We start from the raw sequence: 26805 nt of genomic DNA on the forward strand, positions 1-26805 counted from the left end.
AATGCCCAAAATTAACAGGAAGTGACCCTGAATAGCCCCCAGATCAACAGGAAGTGACACGATATCAACAGGAAGTGACCTCGAAAGGCCTGCAAATCAACAGGAAGTGACCCGGATTTCAATAGGAAGTGACTCTCAGACTCCCCCACATCATCAGGAAGTGATCCCAGCGGGTTTACCTGCCAAAGCAAAGCTACCATCGCGATTTCTCCAGAAATTGTATTTTTTGGTTGAACCTATTAATTGAATATGTTACAACGCTTTTGGTGCAACGATGTTTTGCTGAAAGTACACGTATTCAAACCCTGATGCAGGCTTGATGTTTACGATGCAATAAACGGCTTTCAAGCGCTTTATGACTCGGACTCAAAAGGCAGGAAATTTTGACCGGCTCGACATTTGAGAGCGACTTTTCAAAGAACGTGATTGTGTCCAATCCTAATGAGTAGGTACCGCTTCATTTTTAGAAGACTGTGTATTTTGGTGTCCTCTGACAGGATAATTGTACTGTGTCTCGTCAAAGAAACTGCAGCGTCAGCCATTTGAGTATTTTTGTCCTAAAATTTCATGAATTTGCTTTGTACATGTGTAAAAATTTTAGTGGGCCGTGCCAAGGCAGTTGAGCAAGTGTGACTCATTAGGATCAAAATTCATTATTCAGCCTTTTCTGTCACTTTTCTGGCTGCATTTACCTCTCAAATATGGTCTGCTATCATTTTGAAGTCACTTGTTGTAGTATTTCAGAGCATTTTTTAACTCATTCACTCCCAGGCATTTTCACCGGTGCAACTTCCTTCGCTCCCGGCAGTTTTACTGGATTTTGACTGATTTTGCAAGGCCTGCAGAAAATTCTGTTCTATTGCTATATAAACATGGAACCCACCAAACGAAAGATTAGACTCTCTTCTTTCAGCAGGAAAAAAAGTTTGTTCATATCTTTTTCCATTCTTTAGAAATCAGTATTAGAAAATAACTGAGAAGTCTAAAAACAGTCTCTAAAAACAGAGAAATTGAGCTTTTTGTAAACGCATTCATTTCAAACATAACTTTGACTTTAACACAGCTATTTTTTGCTTTAGTTGCATCCCAAACATCTGAATAATGTTTTCCTTATACAAAATAACATAAACGAAAGGACAAATAGAGCTTTTGATAGCAAAGTAACAATGTATTTACACATAACTAACCGAGGGATGACGCTGTTGTGGCCGCGACAGCCGGAGTAAACTTTTCCCTCATCGCCGCCTGTCTCATAAAGAGTTTGGGTTTTTTGTCTTTCTTTTGTTGTGACTACTGAGCTCGCCTGGGGAACTTGTGTTCCTGGGGGGGGACTGGTTTGGCCGTGCGTGTTTCCGTACAGGACACTGGAGGGTGCGGGGGACGCAAGCGGCGGAGTACGGTGCCGAGGGCTCTGCTCAGCGAGCAGCACAGACGCAACGGCATTGTCCGCTGCTCTGGTCGTTCTGCTCGGTCATCTGCCGCCCGGCATCCCGGGCGTCCTCCCGGTTGATCTGCTCGGTCGTCCACCACCTGGCATCCTGGACGTCCATTCGGTCGTCTTCCGCCGGCGCCCCGGCCGTGCGGCCCGGCCATTTTTCCCATTGATTCGGGTTGTGGGTCTTACCAAATGCGCTAATGCCCTCCAGTGGTCAGTTTCATTGCTTTAAAATGGATTTTCAGCATTGTGCTTTGGAGCCAAGTTGAATCAGAACCCACAGATGTCTCTTGCTGGAAAAAAATACGTAAAAGACATATAAATACGTCTTTGGGGCATTGAAACAATTAAAATAGAACGTATTTATACGTTTTTGGGAGCAAATGAGTTAAAGGTACAATGCTCGAATGAAGTTCTGGTTACATCTTCACTGGTTGCACTTTGCCCTCTAATTAAAGCTCTTGTCACATCCGCTTTGGAGTATTATTGGGTGTCCACACCCAGTATTTACTGAAATCTTCAACCTTTTCACAACCCTCTGAACCCTATCACACGTGCCTTAGACATGCTCACAGAGGACCACGATCTTTTAAAGTAGAACAAAAGTGGCCTTTTTGAGTGTTGGCTAGAAGGCATTGAAATCCCTTAAATATACCTTCACTATTGGCACATCCCAGAATAGAACATGAGCACATCCTCCCACAGAGCGCCACAAATGATCTACAGTCTCTTCTTTTCTGCAACAGCTGACTTGGATTCTTTTTGTTTTCTTTTTCCTATTTTGTTTTGAGAACGTGTCAGTGCCATTTGGGCTGGGATAGATCATGTAAAAATGGGATTCTATCACGTGAAAAGGTGATACCTATCAAATTATTATCATGTAAAATTGTGATAATTATCATGTAAAATTTTGATTCTATCACGTAAGAACGTGATAGCCGTCATGTAAAACAATGGTAACATTTATTAAAAATGTGATATCTATAATGTAAAAACTTGATGTCTATGAGGTAAAAAATATGTTAAAACGTAATACCTATCATGTAAAAATGTGATTCTATTATGCAAAAACATGATAGCCATCATGTAAAACCGTGCTAATCATCATGTAAAAACATGATGCAAAAACTTGATTTCTGTGATGTAAAAATGTTCACGTTAAAACATGATAATTATCATGTGAAAACAGGATAACTATGACATAAAAACGATATGGGATACCTATCATATAAAAATGCGATTCTAGTATGTAAAAACCTGATATCTATGATGTAAAAATATGTAAAAACGTGATAGTTATTATGCAAAAACATGATAGCTGTCATGTAAAACAGTGATAATCATCATGTAAAAACATTTATCATATAAAAATGTGATATCTAAGATTTAAAAAATTATCATGTAAAAACGTAATATGTAAAAATGGGATAACTATCACGTAAAAATGTGATTCTATTCTGTAAAAACGCGATAACTATCATGTAAAACAGTGATAATCATCATGTAAAAACATGATATAAAAAGTTAATCTATAATGTAAATATATCAAAATGTGAAAATGTTATAAAACAGGATATCGATTATGTAAAAATTATGTAAAAACGGGATGCCTATTATGTAAAAATGTGATTCTATCATGTAAAATTGATTCTATTATGCAAAGACATGATATCATGTAAAAACATTTATGATATAAAAATGTGATATCTATGATTTAAAATTTATCATGTAAAATATGTTAAATATGTAAAAATGGGATAACTATCATGTAAAAACGTGATAGCTTTCATGTAAAAACATATTTATGATACAAAAAGTTGATGTCTATAATGTAAAAATTATATCAAAATATTATTATCATCTGAAAATGTGATAAAACCTGATATCTTTGAAGTAAAAATTATGTAAAATGTGATATCATGTAAAAACATGATAGGTATCATGTAAAACAATGATAATCATCATGTAAGAACGTGATATTCGTGATATAAAAATGTGATTCTATTATGTAAAAACCTGATATCTGTGATGTAAAAATTATTATGTAAAAAAGTGATAGGTATCATGTAAAACTGTGATAATCATCATGTAAAAAGGTGATATTTATGATATAAAAATGTGATGAATTTGTAAACACGGGATAACTATCATGTAAAAACGGGATATTGATTATGTAAAAATTATCGTGCGAAAACGTGATAATTATGTGAAAACTTGATTATAATTTTTTTAAAAAATTGGATAAATAAGTAAAAACTGGATAACTATCATGTAAAAATGGGATATCTATGATGTAAAAATTATAATGTAAAAACGGGATACCAATCATGTTAAAATGTGATTCTATTATGTAAAAACTGGATAACTATCATGTAAAAATAGGATATCTATCATATAAAAATTATGTAAAAACGGGATACCTATCATGTAAAAATCTAATTATGTAAAAACGTGATATCTATGATGTAAAAATTATCATGTAAAAACGTGATAATTGTCATGTAAAAATGTGATTGTTATGTAAAAATGTGATAGCTATCATGTGAAACAGTGATACTCATCATGTTAAAAAAGAGATAAGTATAATATAAAAATGTGATAGCTATGAGGTAAAAATGATCGTTTAAAGTGATTATTATCATCTAAAATTATGATAAATATCATGTAAAAACGAGATAACTATGACATAAAAACAGGATACCTATTATAACTCAAATAACAATTATGTAAAAGCATGATTATTATGTAAAAATGTGATATTTTTAAAAACAGGATAACTATCATGTAAAAACAGGATACCTATCATGTAAAAAATGTGATAGCCATCATGCATGCTGAAAACGTGATATTTATGATATAAAAATGTGATATGTAAAAATTATCATTTTAAAACGTGATTATTATCATGTAAAAACAGGATAACTATCACGTAAAAATGTGATATCTATGACGTAGAAATTATCACGTAAAAGCTTGATTATTATCTTGTAAAAATAACGTGATAGCCACCATGTAAAAACATATGTCATGTAAAAAGGTGATATCTATGAAATATCATCTTAAAATGTGATAATTTTCATGTAAAAAAGTGATATCTATGATATAAAACCGGGGGTTGCCGATGTAAAAACTTGATATCTGTGATGTAAAAAATGATGTTAAAACATGATCACTGTCATGTACAAACGGGATAACTATCGCGTAAAAATGTGATTCGATCATGTCGAAACGTGATACCCATCGTGTAACTTTGATTGAAATTTTTGTTTGTTAATCGAACTACTCTTGACTAGGGGTGTGACAATAAATCGAAAAAGTGATATCGCGAAACTTTGAAGCTTATTAATATACTCCCCCTAAGAATCGATGTATTGTTTAAAAAAAGGTGTCGATGTTTAAAACAAAAAACAAGGAACCAACCCGTTGCTACCAAAATCTTCCATTAGAATAGTGTCTAAGTTAGCTCACTGACTGCCGTCCAGTCCTTTCAAAATGAACTGAATGGACATCTACTAGTAACACTCATTGCAATTCAAACCAGGAGGATTAAAATAGCTTGTTTTTCTGTTTATTAGTGGTTTTGTAGAATGTCCTAGAATGATTTCCCGATCATTGTGGTATCGCCATATCGTGAAATCATCGTTATCGTGAGCCTTGTATCGCAAATCGTATCGTACCGTGAGGTTCTTGACACGAACATGGGATTCTGCTCTTATTTGTAGTCCAAGGTTAATGTTTGACTCAGGAATGTGCTCTATTGACGGGCTCGCTACAGGTAAATATTAGCCCAACTGTAGTTCAGCCATGCTAGCTGACCTATATTAGCCTTTTCTTGTATATTTCTCCAGCACAAAATACTTGCCGTGTTGTACCAGCTTTGAATTTGAAGGGTCGCCACTGTTTGTGTGCCCAGACTGTTCAATGCCAACTTTCCATGCAAGCTAACCTCAACCACTCATGCACTGAAGCAATCAAATGCTATTTATAGACATTCCCTCTTTTTTGGTCTTCCTCACTATAGCTTGTAAAATAAATTGTTGTTTTTATGAATGAGTTTAATGTAACAAAAAAAATAATAACAAAGTTTAACTCATTCACTGCCACTGACATTGGTAAAAATCAATTCTCAAGTTGTCCCCATCACATATTTCTGCACCCGAGACACCTGATTTGGAGGCTTTGCCAATAGCAAATGCCGATCTGAAACCGTGGCAACTTATGTATTCATTTTTTAGAGAACATAGATTTTTTTTGCTTTTGACAGTATCCTTGTCCCTCTAGATCATTTTGTTGCTTTGTAGCCATTTTCAAAAATGGGGGGTGGCAGCAAATCAATCACAGTATTGCAATTACAGCTGTAAAATGTGTTATTTTGAGATTTCTCGGTTAAAGAAAACTTTTTAAAACACTTTCAACACAGCAAGCGCCCTTATTATGTAAAAATGATCAAGTAAAAACGAGATACCTATCATGTAAAAGTGTGATTCTATTATGTAAAAACCTGATAGCTATCATGAACAGAGATAATCATGTTAAAATCGTGATGTTTATAATATAAAAACGTGATATCTATGACGTAAAAATTATATAAAAATGTGATTATTATAATGTAAAAATGTGATATTCAAAAACGGGATAACATGTCAAAAAGGGATATCTATCATGTAAAAATGTGATTTTATTATGTAAAAACCTGATAGCTATCATGTAAAATGTTAAAATTGTGATGTTTATAATTAAAAACGTGATATCTGTGATGTAAAGATTATATAAAAACGTGATTATCATGTAAAAATGTGATAAATATAATTTAAAAACGGGATAACTATCATGTCAAAAAGGGATATCTATCATGTAAAAATGATCACGTAAAAACGAGATACCTATCATGTAAAAATGTGATTCTATTATGTAAAAACCTGATAACTGTCATTTAAAACGGTGATAATCATGTTAAAAATGTGATCTATATGATGTAAAAATTTTATAAAAACGTGATTATTATGCAAAAATGTGATAAATATCATTCAAAAACGGGATAACTATCATGAAAAAAACAGGATATCCATGATGTAAAAGTTATACTGTAAAAACGAGATACCTATCATGTAAAAATGTGATAGCCATCATGTAAAAACATGATAGCCATGATGTAAAAATTATCATGTAAAACCGTGATAATTATCATGTAAAAACATGATAATTACCATGTAAAAATGTGCCAATTATTATGTAAAAACATGGTTCTATAATGTAAAAACATGATAGCTATCATGTAAAACAGTTATAATCATGTTTAAAAACGTGATATTTATGATATAAAAACGTGATACCTATGATGTAAATATTATCATGTAAAAATGTGAAAACATAGTAGGCATCATGTAAAAATGTGATATCTATGACTTAAAAATGAACATATAAAACGTGATAATTATCATGTAAAAACGTGCCAAATATCAAATAACTAAAAACAAAAATAAGGAAGATTTAAACAGAAGTAGAGAGGAAACTAGTTAGCAGTCTTTGCATGCTAATTAGCCACATTAACTGCATTGTTAACAAACTTATGTTACTGTATGTTTTACCACCGCTAAACACACTGGAGTTAACGTTCATAGCTGGTGGGAAACGTTTATGACAGTGTTTATTATATGGGGCTTTGCCTTGTAAATCAACAGGAAGTTACTGGAAAATCAACAGAAAATGACCGAAAATGCCCCAAAATGAACTCACTGCCTGGCATTGGCTGCCATTGACGGCCGTCGACGTCCAGTCCGTTTGAAGTAGGTGGGATCTCGGCTAATGAACGAACGTTCAACCAATTTTTCTCGATTCTTTTGCTTTCCGCAGAGGGGGTGAGCCGTTTTTAAGAATGAAGGAGGAGAGTTTGTACCAGCGTCGGTTGTCCCTGTGCCCAAATGTCAGCTCCCCGCCCAAAATCGACCCCCGCACCCTCACCCGAAACCTTTCTTATGGAGGAGACAACGACCTGTACAATCTCAGCTCAGGTAAGAAAGCACCGTTTGTCACGAGCCAATCGGGCGTTGACGTGGCGTTGCGTTGCGGCACCAGGCAGCGAGACGGACAGGCACGACGGCTCCGCGATGACGAACGAGCTCAGTCCCGCCCAATCGCCCGGCAGCAAGGTGAGAACGCGCTTCCTCATTGGGTGATTCGGTATCGGTTGTTTTCAGGGGAATTTGATTTGATTTGATTCTTACGTTGACAGTTTCTTTTATTTTTGGAAAAGTAACGTAATGCTGTGATATTTGTGTATGTAATGTAAATCAACACCATGTTGTTCCCACAGAAAATAAATTGACACCTTGACTGTCTATTTTTAAAAGATTCATCATTTTTGTATTGTTATTATTATTTTGAAGGTTCATCATTTTTGTATTGTTATCATTTTGAAAATGATCAAAAACAGTCATCATCAGTGACATGCATGAACCTGCAGGAAAATGAATTGTAACCCTGAGTGTTTATTTTATTCAAATATATTGAACATAAGTATATATAATTTTATATCAATTATATTTTATTCAAATATATATTTATTATTATTATTTTTATATTATTATATTTTCTCATTTTTCTTTTTTGTGTTTATTAGTGACATTAAAATATGTTATTACTTTTATCTAAAAAAAATCTTGAAATATTTTTTTAATGTATATCTTGTTTTAATAGAAAAAGTGTTGATTAGTGATTTAAATTTTTTTTTTTTTTATGCAAAAAATCTCCCCTCTATTGTTTTTTAATGAAATTAAATTTAAAAAATTAAAGGGAAAAAGTTTATTATAATAATTATAATTATTATAATCTAAAAATGCAGAGCATGAGCATTTATTTTATTCAAATATTTTCTATTAAAAAAAGATCTCAGAAGTGTTCATTTAGTGACTTTAAAAAAAGGATTATTGTTATCTAAAAAATTGTCCTTTATTCAAATGTGGGTTTTTTGCAAATAAAAAAAATAAAATAAGTGTGTTTTCAAGGAAAAAATGGTTTATTTTTATTTTATATTTATCTCAAAATGCAGAAAAATTAGGTGTCATCTTGAACATTTATTTGATTAAAATATTTTTTATTAAAAAAGAGCTTAGAAAGGTGTTTAGTGATGTAAAAAAATCTATTTTATCTAAAAAATATATCTTTATTCAAATGTTTTTCATAAAATATATAAAAAGTATATATTTTAAATGAAAATTATTATCATTTTTATCTAAAAATATCTTCACTTGCGATGTTTAGGACCTGCAGAAAAATTATTTCTTTTTATTAAAATATTTGAGTTTATTAGCGGTTTCAAAAAACAAAACAAAAAAGATTATTTTTTTAACCTAACAACATCCTCGTCAGCGACACGTGGGACCCGCAGGAAAATTATTTGTAACCTGGGGTGTTCATTTTATTAAAATCATAGACTTCATAATATATTGACATGGCGCAGGGCCGATTTGTAGGGGGCCTATTTTCAAAAACTCAAAATATTTTCAAAACCGAAGCTGCTACCGACCTAAAACCAAAACAGGCGCCTACTTTAGCCATATATGTATCTCCATGAGCAGCAGCATCAGAAAATTCAAAGTTGTTCCCTTATAAATATATATAAGTATAACAAGACTTAAAATGGCTATAAAATTCTCAGATTTTACACCAGATACACAAAAATCACCAAGTTTTTGCCCAAAATAGCAACTGAATTTTCACAGCCACGCCCCCGCGCCATGTTGTCCGTATACTCGTCATGTTAATGCATTACCGCTTCGTAAATTCCTCCTATTATGGCGTGTTTTTCTGCTCGTTAACGTTAATAATCAAAATGGTGAAGGAGTGTGTGGCGGTCGGTTGCAAAAACAGAGAAGATAGACGGAGAGACTTGGAAGTTTTACCTTATTCCGAGAGACCCGGAGAGTAGAGCGAGATGGACTGCTGCAATTGGACGAGAAAACTGGGCTCCAAACGACTACCACAGATTATGTAGTAGTCATTTTATGTCTGGTAAGATGCATTTAATCTATATTTAGAGGGTTTGGGGCTGACAACCACAATTAAGATCATTGCTAGGCTAATCGCCGACAACATACGGTTTCAAATTCAAGATGCTTATTTGTTCCACCATCTTAATTTTTATAATAATATTTAGTTGGTAACAAGTGAAAGAAGCTTGCCTCGTCTACGGATCATCGGTTAAACAGGGGTGTCCAAACCTTTTGCAAAGGGGGCCTGATTTGGTGTGGTAAAAATGTGGGGGGCTACCTGGGCTGATTTACGTAGAACAATACATTTAAAGAAATGTTAGCAAGCCCTTCTGTGTGTCACATTTGCTTTATTATTATTTTTTTAAATACATAATTTCAACAGTCTCGTCTTTGTGGCGTTCTCTTTCGACACTCGGGCTCTTGCGAAATACTGCTGCTGTGCTAGCTTCAAGTTGCTATAATTTCTCGCTGCGTATCTTTCCTGTAATGTTGTCGTACATGTCAGCGTGTCTTGTTATTATTGCGCACATCGAACTCTTTGAAAACAGCGACTGTCTCTTCGCAAATGAGGCAGACACCGTTGTTGCGTGTTTTATTGAAGAAATAGTCCAATATCCACCTATCGGCCATCGGAGTCAACTTTTTTTCTTTTTTTTGATTGTCGCCATTTTAGAAATCACACAGGGTAATGTTGCTTAGAGTGCTGCTCTTAATGTTTTTCAAAGTTTCGTGAGAATAGGCCGAGTTTCTGTGGAAAAGATAGTTGTAGATATCAGGCTAGCAGATGTTAGGCAGAGAGGGCGAAGACAGCGGGTCGAAAAATATCGATTTAGGCATCAAATACGGATCTGGCGAATGGATAAACTGAAGCTTTTCCACGTAACGCCTTTTATGCAACGCATCCAGTGAGTTTACGGCGTCAGATAACACCGGGGCTTCCATGAATTGCTGTATAACTTGCACGACTAATTGAAAACAATGAGAATAGGTCTAAAAAATAGGTACAATATGGCGGCCGAATACAGCGACACGTCATTTTGTGACGTAGGTGAGTAGGGTCGATACAGTTGTATAGTTAGTTATATAGTCGTAGTGAATGAGGCTAGCGGCCGCCTGACGTAAACAGAGCTTTTCTGGCGAAAATTCTTGTGAATAAATGCTTAAATCCCCGAATTCTTCATAGAAATGGACGTAAAACAGTCTCGATTCTTGTTTAAAAGCAAAGAGACCGTGCAGTTAGCTTTTATTTTATGTAAATATGTCAAAGTACAATGCTACTCTTAGCGAATGAGGCTAGCGGCCGCCTGATGTAAACAGAGCTTTTCTGGCGAAAATTCTCTTGAATAAATGCTTAAATCCCCGATCTCTTCATTGATATTGACGTAAAACAGTCTCGATTCTCGATTAAAAGCAAAAAAACGTGCAGTTAGTGTTTATTTTACGTAGCCTAAATATGGCGAACTATGATGCCAACGAGGTAGCGGCTGATTTCTCCCATTGATTTTTTTCACGTTTAAAAATGTATGCATTTTACGAAAAAATAATTACCTTGAATCCTCGAAAAAATCACTCCTGGGACAATCCTTCCTGTTTGTATACAGTACAGCTTTCGTACTTTTTCAAAAATCCAAGCTTAAATCCGGCTTGGACATGAGCGTGTGCTGTCTTCGAATGACTATTACTAAATGAAGCTCAGCCCCCTATGGTAAGGCCGCTAAGGCGTGACGCAAAGTATCAGGTCAATAGTTTTGAAGTCCATGATTAAAATATATTTTTTTAGGGCTGTCAAAATGATCGCGTTAACGCGCGGTAATAAATTTTTTAAATTAATCACGTTAAAATATTTGACGCAATTAACGCACATGTCCCGCTCAGACAGTATTCTGCCTTTTGGTAAGTTTTACAGCAAGGTTTTTTGGGCTGTCTAATAGCGAACTCTTGTGGTCGCTTTGCGACATGGTTTATTGCTTTCTTGCCAGTTCAATATGGCTGCACGACGTCTCAAGCTGACACCTACGTTGTAATGTTGTGCTTATATGATCCTTGGACAAGATTGTCCGTAAGTATGGTTGTTGTAATAAGAATGTACATATTATGTTAGTAAGCGAAATGTTCTATTTTTTGTATGAGACGCTTTTTGTTTGTTTAGTGAACCTGTATAGCGTGCTAAGCTAACGTTGTTGCTAATGCAATGCTTGTGTACTTTTTTTTTGTAGTTTCACTACGGTCTAAAGAGGACAGTGGTTTGAGGCCATTTTATGATGAAAAAGGAAGAAGTCTGATTATTAAGGCGTCGTTCACTAGCTGTCTAGCTTTGGAAAAAGTAGACGCTTCGGAGTGAGGACAGCATAGACAGATTTAAATGACAGTAGAGTGAAATGCCCACTACAGCCCTTATGTACCATATGTTGAATGTATATATCCATCTTGTGTCTTATCTTTCCGTTCCAACAAATTATTTTACAGAATATATATATAATTTACAGAAAAATATGGCATATTTTATAGCTGGTTTGCATTGCGATTAATTACGATTAATTAATTTTTAAGCTGTAGTTAACTCGACTGAAAATTTTAATAGTTTGACAGCCCTAATTTTTTTATTAACAAAGAATGGATATATCAATTTTTAAATTAGTAACATTTCTTCACAATAATCGTTTTCATCTAAAAATATTCACAACCTGCAAGAAAATTAATTGTAACCTTGCACGTTCTTAATTAAAAAAGTTTTTTGTTCTTTTTGAAAAAGCATTTATCTTTGACAGTTCAAAATTTTTATCAACAAAAAAATACAATAAAAACTGCATTTATATATTTGAAATTAACAAAAACAACCTTGACCATTCAGATTTCATGCTGCTATTTTGTACACTATTTTAATGAAATAGTACAAAAAAAAAAGAAAACAATTAAAAGCCACCGGTCTGCCTTCTGTCCCTCTTCTAGTCGGAGTGTAGGATGTTTAATGGCCTGGAGAAGGACTGCGCTTCCCCGACGGAAAAGCTTGCCCGGAAGGAGTCGCTTAAGGTATGTTGTCATTGTCATATCCTTAAATCGTCAGCTGCCATTGACTGTGCGAGACGTCCAATCGATTTTGACTTGGAGGGTCCAATATACGTTTAACAAACACGAGGCAGTCCTTCCTGTTTAAATGGGATCACTGTCAACGGCACACAATGGGTTAATGATATTATTGGCCATGGTTTACTAGGAACTCTGGATGAATTGTATTTTACTGTACTCTGCTGCCATCTAGTGATATATTTACAGAATACTAAAAGAAATATTTCATAGAATAAAACATTCATGAAACAATTAAATGCTACACAAATATACACATATGTATACCATTTTTAAACTAAAAACTCAAATCTTTTCCGATCCTCTGAAAAATAACGCCTAATCCAACCCATCCCTCATGTAATCTTTAAAAAAATAAAAATAATTGTGAAAACTACAAAATCTTTTTTTTTTTTTTTTTTAATTTATTTTTTTTTTTTTTACATTTATATCTTAAGAGTGAAAGAACAGTCGTCTAATTGCTTGGTTTTCGGCTTGTTTTTCCACTCAAATGAAACCACAAAAAAAAAAAAAAAAAACTCCTTTCTTAAATTATTATTTAAAAAAAAAAAATAAAATCTTAATTTTTTATTCCTCAATTTAAAAAAAAATAATAAAGGAAAAGAATATCTGGTCCAAATGAATAAAAAAAAAAAAAAACCTTTTTGCTACAATTAAAAATAAATAAATAAATAATATAATTCAAACAAAAAAATTGTTAAAACTAAAAATATATCTTTTTTTTTACATTTATATCTTAAATGTAAAAGAACTGTTGTCTAATTGCTTGGTTTTCGGCTTGTTTTTCCACTCAAATGAAACCACACACACACAAAAAAATACTTTCTTAAATTATTATTTAAAAAAAAAATCTTAATTTTTTTATTCCTCAATTTAAAAAAATAAATAAAGGAAAAGAATATCTGGTCCAAATGAATTTTAAAAAATGATTCAAACAAAAGAATTGTTAAATCTAAAAAATATATCTTTATTTTATTTTATTTTATTTTTTTTACATTTATATCTTAAGAACAGTTGTCTAATCTCTTGGTTTTCGGCTTGTGTTTCCACTCAAATGAAAACACACACAAAAAAATACTTTTTCTTTCTTAAATTATTATTTTTTTTAAAAATCTCAAATTTTTTATTCCTCAATTTTAAAAAAATAAATAAAGGAAAAGAATATCTGGTCCAAATGAATATAAAAAAAACAAACCTTTTGCTGCAATTTAAAATAAAAAAATAAAAAGATATGATTGAAATAAACAAACAAACAAAAAAAAGAATTTCTGATTGCTTGGTTTGAGTGTTGTTTAAAAAAAAAAACACATTAAAAATGTTGGGAGGAAAATTAAATTTATACATTTTTCAATGACAGAAAAAAAAAAGTTTTTGATGACAGCCATTCCTCTCCAACAGGTACAAAAGCAGAACTACCGACAGGAGAAGAAGCGGGCGGCCAAAGAACTATTCAGTGCGCTGAAGGACCCGAGCGTTGTCATCATGTCCAACTGGCTGAAGGTAGCTCACCGTACTAAAACTCGGCCCGGACAGCAACCTATTTCCGACCTCCCTCTTTTGAAGATCCGCGGCTCTTTAAAAAGCTGGACCAAGCTGTGGTGCGCCCTCAAACCCGGCGTGCTCTTGATCTACAAGAGCCCGAAAAGCGAGCACTGGGTCGGCACCGTCCTCTTGAGTGCCTGCAAGCTGATCGAGAGACCCTCCAAGAAGGACGGCTTCTGCTTCAAGCTCTACCATCCGCTGGACAAGTCCATTTGGGCTGTCAAGGTCATCTTTTCGATTCTATTCACCGTGCCACTGACGTCGATTCTTGAAAAGTATAAATGTAAATAATAGGGCTGTCAAACGATTAAAATTTCGTGTTAATCACGGCTTAAAAATAATCGTAATTAATCGCAATTCAAACCATCTATAAAATATGCCATATTTTTCTGTAAATTATTGTTGGAATGGAAAGATAAGACACAAGACGGATATATACATTCAACATACGGTACATACAGGTAAGTACTGTATTTGTTTATTGTAACAATAAATCAACAAGATGGCATTAACATTGTTAACATTCTCTTAAAGCGATCCATGGATAAAAAGACTTGTAGTTCTTAAAAGATAAACGTTAGTACAAGTTATAGAAATTTTATATTAAAACCCCTCTTAATGTTTTCGTTTTATTAAAATTTGTAAAAATTTCAATCAAAAAATAAACTAGTCGCTCGCCATTGTTAGTGTCAATAATTACACCATGCTCACTAATTGTGCTTAAACCCATAAAATCATTTGGACCCAATCGCCAGCAGAGGGCGCCAAACACCAAAAAACAAGTAACAAGCAAACCTTAAACTGTGCTGTCATTTTAATCTATTTGAGCAGGGCATGTGCGTTAATTGCGTCAAATATTTTAACGTGATTAGTTTAAAAATTTAATTACCGCCAGTTAACGCGCTAATTTTGACAGCCCTAGTAAATAAGCTCCACTTCTACTTTGCAGCTTTTTCACGGGGAGGGGAGGGGGTCCTCATTAATTGCAATAAATGAGGGATCACTGTATTTCTTTCTGGCAACGCAGTAGTTACAGTGGTATGAAAAGTATCTGAACCTTTTGGAATTTCTCACATTTCTACGAAAAATCACCATCAAATGTGATCTGATCTTTGTCAAAATCACACAGATGTAAAAACAGTGTCTGCTTTAACTAAAACCACCAAAACATTTATAGGTTTTCATATTTTAATGAGGATAGCATGCAAACAATGATGGAAGGGGGAAAAATAAATGAACCCTCTACCTAAGGAGACTGTGTCAATTTTGCTCAATTTTGGTCTCACACAAAAATACACACGGTCCCAGGCTTCAACTGGGACCGTGCGCTTTGGTCAGATGAGACCAAGATTGAGCTTTTTGGCAACAAACACTCTAAGTAGGTCTGGCGTGCCACGAAAGATGCGCCTGCTGAAAAGCACCTCATACCCACTGTGAAGTATGGGGGTGTGTCAGTGATGCTGTTTTGCTTCCAAAGGTCCTGGGAACCTTGTTAGGGTGCATGGCATCATGAATGCTTTGAAATATGTTGAAATTCGCCCCCCAACCCATCCACTCCACCCCCCCACCCCCCCCGGCCCAGACGCACCCGCGGACAGCACCAACCAAAACAAGTGCCGCTTGGCTGACGCTGCTCCGTGTGCGCCCGCCGTGAAGGCCGAATCTCGCGCGTCCTCTTATTTTAACCCTTTGTACTGACTCCATGTTTCAAAAGCTTGAAGAACACTCACCGAAAACAGGTTGACAATTTATTCGTCGACAATGGTAAAAACAAGGCAAAAACAGACGACGGAGGGACAATTCTGGATCCCAAACAAGGCTACATGTTTCCGGGCAGAAAAAATCTGTCTTATCTCAGTGTCCAGTCTTTTTAAAGTCTTTGCTGACGCGGGTCATGTCGAAGGCGTGTCCGAAGGTGGGTCTGGGCGTTGCTTTTGGGTCCTCCCCTTGGTGGCCGGTTTTAGGCGGCTTAGGTTCGTGCGCGGATTGGGACGCCCGCTATCAACTTTGCTGTCCGGGCTGGTTGTACTTGTTTTAGGACAAAGCGCTTTGTCCTTGGAGTTTGCTGGGAGAGCTGATTGCACGAGTTGGTGCGTCAATCTTGTGATAAGACGGCATTGTGTATCTCTTCTATTTCTTCTCATTAAACTATGGTGTGCTATTTATTTTATATTAGTAGTGTAGTCCTACCGTAAATATGAAAATGATACTATTTCCTGATTAATTATATTACGTGTGTTAGAGTAATGCAAACAGTTAGACGGTGCCAACCTGTACCATATGTATGTGTTAGACTATATATGTGTTAGACTAATGCAGACAATTATATGGTGTGTGCGATGAGGATATCTTTTCCCCTTTAAATACCAGGACATTTTAAATCCAAATCTGTTGCCCGAAAGCTGAAGATGGGTCGTCACTGGGTCTTTCAGCAAGACAATGACCCTAAACATATGGCCAAATCTACACAGAAATGGTTCACCAGACACAAAATCAAGCTCCTCCCATGGCCATCTCAGTCCCCAGACCTTGTTTTGTTGGCTAAAAGGGGTTGCACAAAGTATTAACACCAGGGGTGCTAATAATTGTGACACACATTATTTGATGTCAAATCATTATTTCTTTATGTGGGATTTTTTCTGAATGAATGCACTTGTATTGAAGGTTGGATTTTTCTCTTTTTTTCCATGAATGTCCCATATTATTTGAATTTAAAAAATCTTTTTCAGGGGTGCCAGTAATTATGGAGGGCACTGTAGTTCTTTGTATATGATCTAACACGGCCGTCGTCTGTCATTTCACATCTAGTTCTAGATATATGTGATATCTACCATAGCCGTATGTTGCCGTATGTTGGGCGCTGTTTGTAGCGGCTGTCAGACGCAGTCAAGTATGATTGTTTTTTTACTTTTTTTTTTATCTAGTGGCATGAGTTGAACATGATATTTACTCTCAGTCCGTTCCACATTGCGTCCTGAAGACCACGCTGACTGTGTTTAATTTCCGCTTTACCTGGTAAAATTCAATAATCGGAAGTTGGATGTTTGTGAATCATTCTCGAATCTTCCACGGCCGAATCACGAATAATCTAAGAATCGGAAATTTCGCACGGCTCTAGTGCCAACATAATTGCACAAGGTTTTCTAATCATCTATTATCCTTCTAAGGCAACTAGAAAGCACAATGTATCATTAAAACGCTGGAGTGATGTTTACTGTAAATTACAAAACTACGTAGATATTGCATTTAAACCTGAAGTTTCCAGCTAGAATAGTCATTTACCACATTAAAAATGTATAGAGTGGTTTTCTGATTAGTTCAATGTTATTTCCATGGACAAAAATTGTGCTTTTCATTCAAAAAATAGGAAATTTCTAAGTGACTCCAAACTTTTGAACGGTAGCGTATCTTCTAAATAAAAGTGATTGTGACCATCCCTCCCTACCCAAACGGATTGGACATCTGTCATCGTCAATAGCAGCCAAATAACTTTCTTTCTTTTGACTTCCAGGGCCCAAAAGGTGAAAACGTGGGCTCCATCACGCAGCCTTTACCCAGCAATTACTTGATTTTCCGGGCGTCCTCCGAGTCGGACGGTGAGACGGCACCACTTCGCGTCGGTCTGTTCGACTGTTATCCTCAAACACCTTTTTCTGGCTTCAGGCCGGTGCTGGATGGACGCGCTGGAGCTAGCGCTGAGTTGCTCCAGCCTCTACAAGCTAACGGCTAAGTCCGGAAGAGAAGCAGATATCAGCACGACGTCCGAGTCTTCCCACTTTCTTCATCTTCTACAGTCTAGCACGTTGGCGGACGCAGAGCTTTTGCAGTAAGTTTTTATTCAGAATTGCTTTGCCAAGCAAGGTGTTTTTTAAAAAAGTTATGTTTTTACATGATGATTATAATGTAAAAATGAGGTGATTATCATGCGAAAATTATCATGTGAAAACTTAATAAATCTTGTATAAAAATGTGCCAATTGTGTTAAAAAAGCGATAGCTATCATGTAAAAATGATTATTATGTAAAGTCATAAAAAGTAAAAAATTTGATAATTACATGTATAAAAGTGTTAATAATGTAAATAGTGAAATATTTAAGAATGATAATTATGATTTTTCATGATAATCAGGCAAAACTGATAGTTATCATGTTTTTTACATAATAATATAAAAACAAAAAAATTATGTGATAATCTAAAACGTGAAAATTTATTTTAAAAAGTGATAACTATGATATAAAACACGTGATAACTCATGTACAAAAGTGATAATTATCACGTTAAAACAAAAAATGTGATAATTATCTAAAAATGTGAAAATGATATAGAAACGTGTTAACTGATGTAAAACGTGATAACAATCGTGTAAAAATTTGATAATTATCATGGGAAAACGTGACAATTACATGTATAAAAGTGTGACTTATGTAAATAAAGTAATAACTATGTAAAAATGCGAATTATGATTTTTCATGATGATAATCAGGTAAACATATGATAATGTAAGAACAATTGTAATAACTATCTGTTAATAATGTAAACAATGAAATATTTAAGAATGATGATTATGATTTTTCATGATAATATTCAGGCAAAACTGATAGTTATCATGTTTTTTACATAATAATGTGAAAAAACAAAAAAAATATGTGATAATCTAAAACGTGAAAATTATTTGTTAAAAAGTGATAACTATGATGTAAGACACATGATAACTATCATGTACAAATGTGATAATTATCACGTTAAAACAAAAAAATGTGATAATTATCTAAAAATGTGAAAATTATATAGAAAAGCGTTAACTATGATGTAAAAATGATAAATGTTTTTTTAAAGTCACGTTTTACATGGTAGTCATGTCATATAAAAATGAAAAAAAATGAGCACTTTCATAAAGATATGCTAATTATGTTAAAAAAGTGAAAGCTACCCTATAAAAATATTCTTTTCATGTAAAAACGTGATAGCACGTATAAAAATGTGAAATCATGTGATAACTACCATGTAAATATGTGATAATTACATGTAGTATAAAAGTGAATTATGTAAATTAAGTAATAACTGTAAAAATTATGATTATCATAGAAATTCATCATAATTTTCAGCTAAAAATATGATAATTATGTAAAAAAAAATGTAACTATCATGTAAAAATGTGATTTAAAAAATTACATGTGTAAAAGTGAATTATGTAAATAAAGTAATAATTATGTAAAAATGATCATTATCATGGAAATTCACTATAATTATCAGCTAAAATGTGATTATTATATAAAATAAAAACCATGATGGCTATCATGTAAAAATGTGATAATTATAAAAATTTGATAACTACGGTATGTAAAAAGACTATCATGTAAAAATGTGATTAAAAAATTACATGTATAAAAATGAATTATGTAAATAAAGTAATTATGTAAAAATGATAATTATCATGGAAAATCACAAAAATTATCAGATAAAAATGTGATAATAATGTAAAAAAACATGATGAATATCATGTAAAAATGTGATAATTATAAAAATGTGATAACTATGTAAAAAGAGTATCATGTAAAAATGTGATTAAAAATTACATGTATAAAAATGATAATTATCATGGAAATTCACGAAAATTATCAGATAAAAATGTGATAATTATGTAAAAAAACATGATGAATATCATGTAAAAATGTGATAGTTATCATGTTTTTTTAGCATAATAATGTAAAAACAAAAAAAATTGTGATGTAAAGGCTTTAAAATTAAGTAAAACGTTATTACTACGATGTAAAAATGTGATGATTATCATATGAAAACGTGATAATTACCATGTAAAATGTGTTAATTATGCAAAAAGTACAAACTTTAAGTTTATCATTATCATGTAAAAATGTGATGAATGTAGAAATTAACATAGATTTAAAAATTTCAATGAACAATTAAATACTGAAATGATAATATTTGACACATTTATGTATTTATCTGTTTATTATTGGCACTCATGCAGTGACGTCATATTTCACTAAATGACTCTGCAACATATACTGTAGTAGGCCCAACGGAGCCATCTAGTGGCCGTAGCGTGGAAAACCCTCTCAATATCTGCCTTCCTCCCAGGCTGAACGACTCCGGGCTGCTCGGTGATCACCACATGGACCAGGACGCCTTTTCCGACAAATGGGAGCGCGACGCCCACGACGACTGGGACGCGTCCGCCGGAGGACGCTTGACCGAAGAGAGCGACGGCGACCAATCGGACGAGGCGCTTTCTCCCGGCGCGGGGGCCACGCTTTACGTGGAGCAGGGTGCGGAAGAGATGGGCGAGGTGAGAACTCCGGTGGACTGTTTTGCCCTGTCTAGCGGCTTGGGTCAGGTAGCGAACCCGTTATCAATTTGGAACCGGTTCCAAAGCCACCGCTGGGAACTCGGGGTGTGACAATATATGGAAAAGGTCTTGTATTGTGATATTTTGTAGCTGAAAAAAATCCTGATTTATGGTTTTAAAATATATTATTGTTATATCGTACCACACCACTTGCCTTTCTGACCGGTTGTTTTCCCACGCCGCTTCAGGCCGGCGAGGCGTCCCAAGTGGAAACGGTGTCCGAGGAGAACAAAGGACTCATCTGGGGGATTTTGAAGCAGCTGCGACCCGGCATGGACCTCTCCAAAGTGGTGCTTCCCACGTTCATCCTGGAGCCTCGCTCCTTCCTGGACAAGCTCTCCGACTACTACTATCACGCCGATCTGCTCTCGCAGTCAGTACGCCGGACGCCCGTTTCTCGTTTGTCGGTCAATTTAATCGACGGCGACCTCTCGTAGAGCCGCGCGGGAGGACGGCGCCTACGGCCGGATGAAGCAGGTGGTCCGCTGGTACTTGTCGGGATTTTACAAGAAGCCCAAGGTGGGAAATATTTCCGTGCTGTGCCGTTGACGGTGATAGACGTCCAATTTTGTGGCTCTTAAAATGTCATTAGAAGTCTTTAAATCAGTTTATAACTAGTAGACGTTGCTGTCAATGACAATGAGTATTATTATATATTATTATTATTATATATATTATTATTTCACTTGTTAACTAGTGACTGTTGAATACATATTTTTTGTAATGTTTACATTTTATATTTTTAATGCTTAGATGCGTGTTTTTGCGAATTTTCATACTACAAAAAAAGTGTTTTTTTTTTTTGCTATTTATTATTTTAGTAGTTAAATGAATATTTAAAAAATAACTTAATACCATATTGGCCCAAATAGAAGACGGCCCTGATTATAAGACCCCCTCTTTTTCAAGACTCAAGTTTGAAAAAAAGACTTTTTGAACACCAAATTACAGAAAATAATTACGGTACATCTGAAACAAATGATTATAACAATATATTTGAGAAAAAAGCATGTTATTTTACCTCATTCAAATCGTAGTATCTGAACATTTAAATATATTCGTAAATAAATGGCTTCTGGTTTTTGAAATTGAAATAAACCAATCTATTGTGATAAAACTACAAAATTGCAAAAACTGCTTTAACCATCAAAGTGAAGTCTAACTGTAACTGTAGTCTTGAAAAAAATCTGAATAAGGAAATTTGCAATAAAATATTGCAAACTGGTTAAACTTGAGAGTAGCTGAGATCTGCCATGACACAACATCGCTTCAATGATATCTGGCGCCATCTAGCGTCGTGAATGGGTATAACGTCTAGACTGCGAATAGACCCTACCCACGTGACGTCACAACTCCGCTCTCCTGAATGGTACCGCCTAATTGTCCGTCAAAACATAGTGTTAACCTGTTACGGCTACGTACATTCCTCCTATTTACGGCGTGTTTTTCTGCTCCTTAACATTAATAATCAAAATGGTGAAGGCGTGTGTGGCTGTTGGTTGCACTAACAGAGAAGATGGAAGGAGAGACTTGAAGTTTTACCGTATTCCGAGGCATCCAAAGAGGAGAGTGAAATGGACGGCTGCAATTCGACGTGAAAACTGGGCACCAAAAAATCACCACAGACTATGTAGTAGTCATTTTATATCCGGTAAGATGCATTTAAGATATACTTAGAGGGTTTTGGGCTGACAAATAACCACAATTAAGATCATTGCGAGGCTAATCGCCGACAACATACACGTATTTATGTAGTGAGAGTGCTATCGCTAAACCATATAAACATTAAAAGCCTCTACTCCATTGACAAACGACATGAAATACATTAGACTTGACAGTGGATGTTAGCAATAACAAAAGATTTTGAATTGAAAATATCGTAACTCACCTTTCAAAGCACAAGATAGATTCCTGCCGAATTTTCGTGGACGAGGACCTGTTTCACCCAACCAGCAACAAAGTATTTATAGAGCTCCAAGCTCTTGAAGTTTTTCAAATTTTCGTGAGAATAGGCTGATTTTGTGTGGACAAGATCATTGTAAATATCCGCGTAGCAGATGTCAGGCAGACAGGGCGAAGACAGTGGGTCGAAAAACATCGATTTGGGCATCAAATATGGATCTGGCGACTGTATAGAACGAAGCTTTTCCACATAACGCCTTTTATGCAACACATCCGGTGAGTTTACGGCATCAGAAAGCACCGGGTCTTCCATGAAATGCATTTTAAATTCCTCGATCAATTGAAACCAATGCTAATACAGAGACAAAATGACGGACAAGTGGGCGGAACCATACAGCGAGCACGTGGTTTTGTGACGTCGGTGGGTAGGGTCTATATAAGACAACTCTCACTTTTTCAGTCTTATTTCAATGCAAAAAACAGTCTTCTATTCGGGCCAATACGGTAATTACGTGTTGTTGTTTTTTTAATTTAGGCAATGTAGGGTTTAAAATATTTAAGATTTCACAAAATAACAATTAAAAAAACAAACTAAAAAAGTTAATTATACGTATTTGTAATTTTAACATTTCATAATATTTTAATGCTTTTTTAATCATAGCTGCATGTTTTTGTGAATTTTCATCATACAACAAATATTTTTTTGCTAATTAATATTTTTTAAAATATGTATTTTAACTTCACTAACTTCAACTTTAATAAGTTTTTTATTGTTTATTTTAGGCAACGTAGGGTTTAAAATATTTAAGATTTCACAAAATAACATTAAAAAACTAAAAATAAAAAATAATGAACTGCTTAATAATTTTTTCTAATGTTTACATTTCATAATATTTTCAATGCTTTTTTTTAAACCATAGATGCGTGTTTTTGTGAATTTTCATCATACAAAAAAATTATAACTTTTTTGCTATTGATTATTTTAATATTTTTTTCAATATGTATTTTAATTATTTTTAATGAGTTTTTTTTAAATTTTAGGCTATGTGGGTTTAAAATGTTTAAAGATTAGTTTATTAATTTATTCTTTTTGTTCAGGCATGAAAATCGCTCACCTTTCGGCGAAATTCGCCGTTTTGAAGTAAAAAAGGATGACCTACGTGAATCGTGTAGATCCGAGGAGAAAATTTTTAAGGGGGGGGGGAGGTCGGCTGTAGGCATGTGCCGGTTACTTTCACGGTTTGTCATGCTATTAAAACGTCGCGGTTACAAAACCACTAAAATTTTTCGTCATACAGTAGTACGTAATCGTTATTTTTCATGTGTCAAAAATGCAGCCAGAAGTGGCTTGGCGCAGCAGCGCTTACCCTTTCCCCTGTTTGATGCTGCGTGTGCCAGTGACGCTATTCCAGCAAACCCAAAAACAAGCACTCTAAACGCAAGGCGTACTTCTCTGCAATTTATTGATCTCTCACATCGTGGCAACTGAAATATACCAAATGAATACATTTAAAACGTTGTACAATCGTATTTTTCCAAGTGTGAGTAGCTTCAACAGTTTAGCTTCATGAAAAAGTTCGCCAAAAAACCCCACACACATTTTCCTTTCAAATTCAATATACAAAGTTACTAAAAACTTACAAAGCAGAATGATAGGCAAGGCTTAGCAAGGAGAGCAACTTCATTGAGGTTAATCACAGCCGCTGAGAGAGAAACAAGTTTGAATGCAGGGGGGGAGAAAAGAGCGTCAAAGATCGTTAATTGCGACAGATGATCTTGTTCTAAGTACAAAATCACGTTCGCTGGAAGAGGAGAGGTCTCACTCCCAATTTTTTTTAGATGAATGCATTTGCCAGCATATTGAATTTGGTGAGTAATGGTTTCAATCGTTTTCATATTTTGCGTTATGACAAGTTACTGCCGTTCGTTCCAGCTTGCATTGAATACTGCCAGAGCTAGCCAAATCTCTGGTGAAAAAAATAGCTCCCGTTAAGTTAGCGTCAAGCTTGTGTATTTAATGGTAATATAAAAGCAGTGTTGTCAGTAACGCGTTATGTGAGTAATGCGTAACAGTAATCTGATTACTTTCTTTCAGTAAAGAGCAATCTAACGCGTTCATTTTTCTAAATCCGTAATCTGATTAAAGTTACTTTCCTTGATGCCTGTGCGTTACTATTTTGTTATTGCCCCATAATGTATGTATAATGAAGAATACTGTAGTCATGGGAGTGACAGCACGTGTCACATTTTCTAATCGGGTATGGAAATTAACAGGTGACGTGTTTTACCATGATGCGTGAGCCGTGAGCGCTGGGAATTTGCGGTCAAAACAACATAGCCTTGCTATCTCGCCAGGATGCAATTAAATAGGCAGGAGATATACTACAAACGGCTGCATTTGCACACTGGAAACACAGCCATTACTTCACATTTTTGTCCAGTAAAGATGACAAAAATATCTCCTTGCGCTGGCTCTAAAAGACTGTTGACCGCTAAAGCATCCAATTCAAGCACCACCTGGAATTACAGCACAACAGGTAACAAGACAGCCAGGACTTTTTGATACTGCTCGTGCTCAATCCTCTGTTCAAGCTCAGTTGTTGTTGAGGGTTTTGAAAGCTTAGGTTTAAAGAAATTCTAAATATCCATCTTGCCTCCTCAGCTGTAGTTTTGGCTAAGCAAAGCAAACGGCTGTCTCTCAGGTGCTATAGTCACAGGATCTGTTCGAAAAATAATTTGGACCCATTATGAAATACTTTGAAGGATTCTTATTCATTTCATTCATTTTTGTTGTTTTATTGCTCGAAAACTTTTATAGACAACATTTTAATGGTCATATTCAATGGTCTATACTTTAAAGGGGAAGTTCAGATTTTTTTACATTAGGCTTAATCTTTGAGTTAGCCTGGGTTCAATTAGTCACTGGAGTTGATTTGAACAAATTCTGTGCAGTTTGCCAGTTATTTGATAGTTTCAGGGCTTCGGAGTGAGAGCGCGAGTCAATGGCGGTTGAAATCAACTCCTTCAACTAATTAAACCCCTGCTAATTTGAATATTAAGCCTTATGTGAAAAATTAAAATGGTCAAATTCGCCTCATGTTTCGCCGAAGGAGGACATTTTGGCAGAACGCCGGAACATATTTCCTCCACACCCTTCTCACCTTTTTAACCCCTGACCCATTTTCATGCCTGTTTGTTATATATACATATATTTTTTATATTAAATATGTATTTTAATTAACAAAGTTTTTTTTAGGCAACGTGGGGTTTAAAAATGTATTAAAAACTGTCCAAAAAAAAACTTTAAAAAAAAAAAAATTATAAAATTTTGTCTTTAAAAAACTTCAGGAAAACAAAATAAAAGTTGCAATTCAAAATAGAAAAGATATGAGATATAGAAATGAAAAATAAAAACAAATTTGCAACCTAAAGCATGAAAAGTGCCAACAATAAATATCTTTAGAGTAAAAACAGCCCCCCCCCCCCACACACACACACACCCAAAAATGCAAAATTGCTCTCGTTTATCCAAAGAAAAAAATTGAAATAAAAGCTTTTCAGATGAAAAGTCAAATATGGACTGACTTTTGCAGGGCCTAAAGAAGCCTTACAACCCAATCTTGGGGGAAACTTTTCGCTGCTGCTGGCCTCATCCCCAAAGTCAAGGCTGCACTTTCTACATAGCTGAACAGGTGAAAACAAAAGACACACACGTTCTTCTGACCAATACAGTAAAATTTTGACGTTGGTTGTTGTTCGTGTCGCAGGTATCGCACCATCCGCCCATTTCTGCCTTTTATGTCTGCAATAGGAAAGACGGTTTTTCCATCAGCGGAAGCATCCTGGCAAAGTCCAAATTCTACGGTACTTCAACTTTGTTTTGCACTAAGGTCCAATGCCAACCCTGACCCATTCTTTCCTCTCTCGTCTCTCCTCCTCTCTTGAACTCTTCTTTTCTCTCCTCATCTCTCCTCTTTTATCTCCCTGCCTCACCTTTCCTAACGTCTCTCCTCCTCTCGCTTTTCTCCTCCCCTCCTCATCTCTCCTTTTCTCTCATCACTCCTCTCCTTGTCTCGCCCCGTTTGTCTTTTCCCTCTTATCTTTCCTGCCTTCCTCGTCGCTCCTCCTCTTTTCTCCTCTCTCCTTTCCTCTCCTCCCCTCCTTCTCTCCTTTCCTTGTCTCTCATCTTTTTCTCTCTTAATCTCTCCTTTCCTCTTCTCATCTTTTTTCTTCTTTCTTCTCTCTCCTCATCTCTTTTCCTCTCGTCTACCCCTTTTCTCCTTTCCTCTCCTTCTCTTCACTCTCTCCTAGTCTTTCTTCTCTTTTCTCTCCTCACCTCGTCTGTCATCTCTCCTCCCCTCTTCGTCTCTCCCTTCCTCTTCTTGTCTCCCTTCTCTCAACTCTTCTCCTTGTCTCTCCTAGTCTTTCTTCTCTTTTCTCTCCTCCTCTGCACATCTTTCTCTCCTCGGCTCTCCTCTCTTCTA

The 26805-nt window shown here is 35.1% G+C and overlaps 1 protein-coding gene across 1 annotated transcript in view; it reads left to right on the top strand.

Moving 5' to 3' along the window:
• Positions 1 to 26805, top strand: part of osbpl5 (oxysterol binding protein-like 5) — a 57487-nt gene that overhangs the window by 17381 nt on the left and 13301 nt on the right. The window contains exons 3-14 of the mRNA XM_057837851.1: positions 7289 to 7446; positions 7511 to 7584; positions 12376 to 12456; positions 13909 to 14010; positions 14074 to 14277; positions 17564 to 17648; positions 17716 to 17878; positions 20152 to 20359; positions 20608 to 20792; positions 20857 to 20938; positions 25915 to 26013; positions 26089 to 26185. Of these exons, the coding sequence (XP_057693834.1) occupies positions 7311 to 7446; positions 7511 to 7584; positions 12376 to 12456; positions 13909 to 14010; positions 14074 to 14277; positions 17564 to 17648; positions 17716 to 17878; positions 20152 to 20359; positions 20608 to 20792; positions 20857 to 20938; positions 25915 to 26013; positions 26089 to 26185 (1516 nt within the window). The 5' untranslated portion in view covers positions 7289 to 7310. The remainder of the gene's footprint in view (positions 1 to 7288; positions 7447 to 7510; positions 7585 to 12375; positions 12457 to 13908; positions 14011 to 14073; positions 14278 to 17563; positions 17649 to 17715; positions 17879 to 20151; positions 20360 to 20607; positions 20793 to 20856; positions 20939 to 25914; positions 26014 to 26088; positions 26186 to 26805) is intronic.

The sequence above is a fragment of the Corythoichthys intestinalis genome, chromosome 5 (genome assembly GCF_030265065.1).
Source record: "Corythoichthys intestinalis isolate RoL2023-P3 chromosome 5, ASM3026506v1, whole genome shotgun sequence".
Classification (NCBI taxonomy): Eukaryota; Metazoa; Chordata; class Actinopteri; order Syngnathiformes; family Syngnathidae; genus Corythoichthys; species Corythoichthys intestinalis.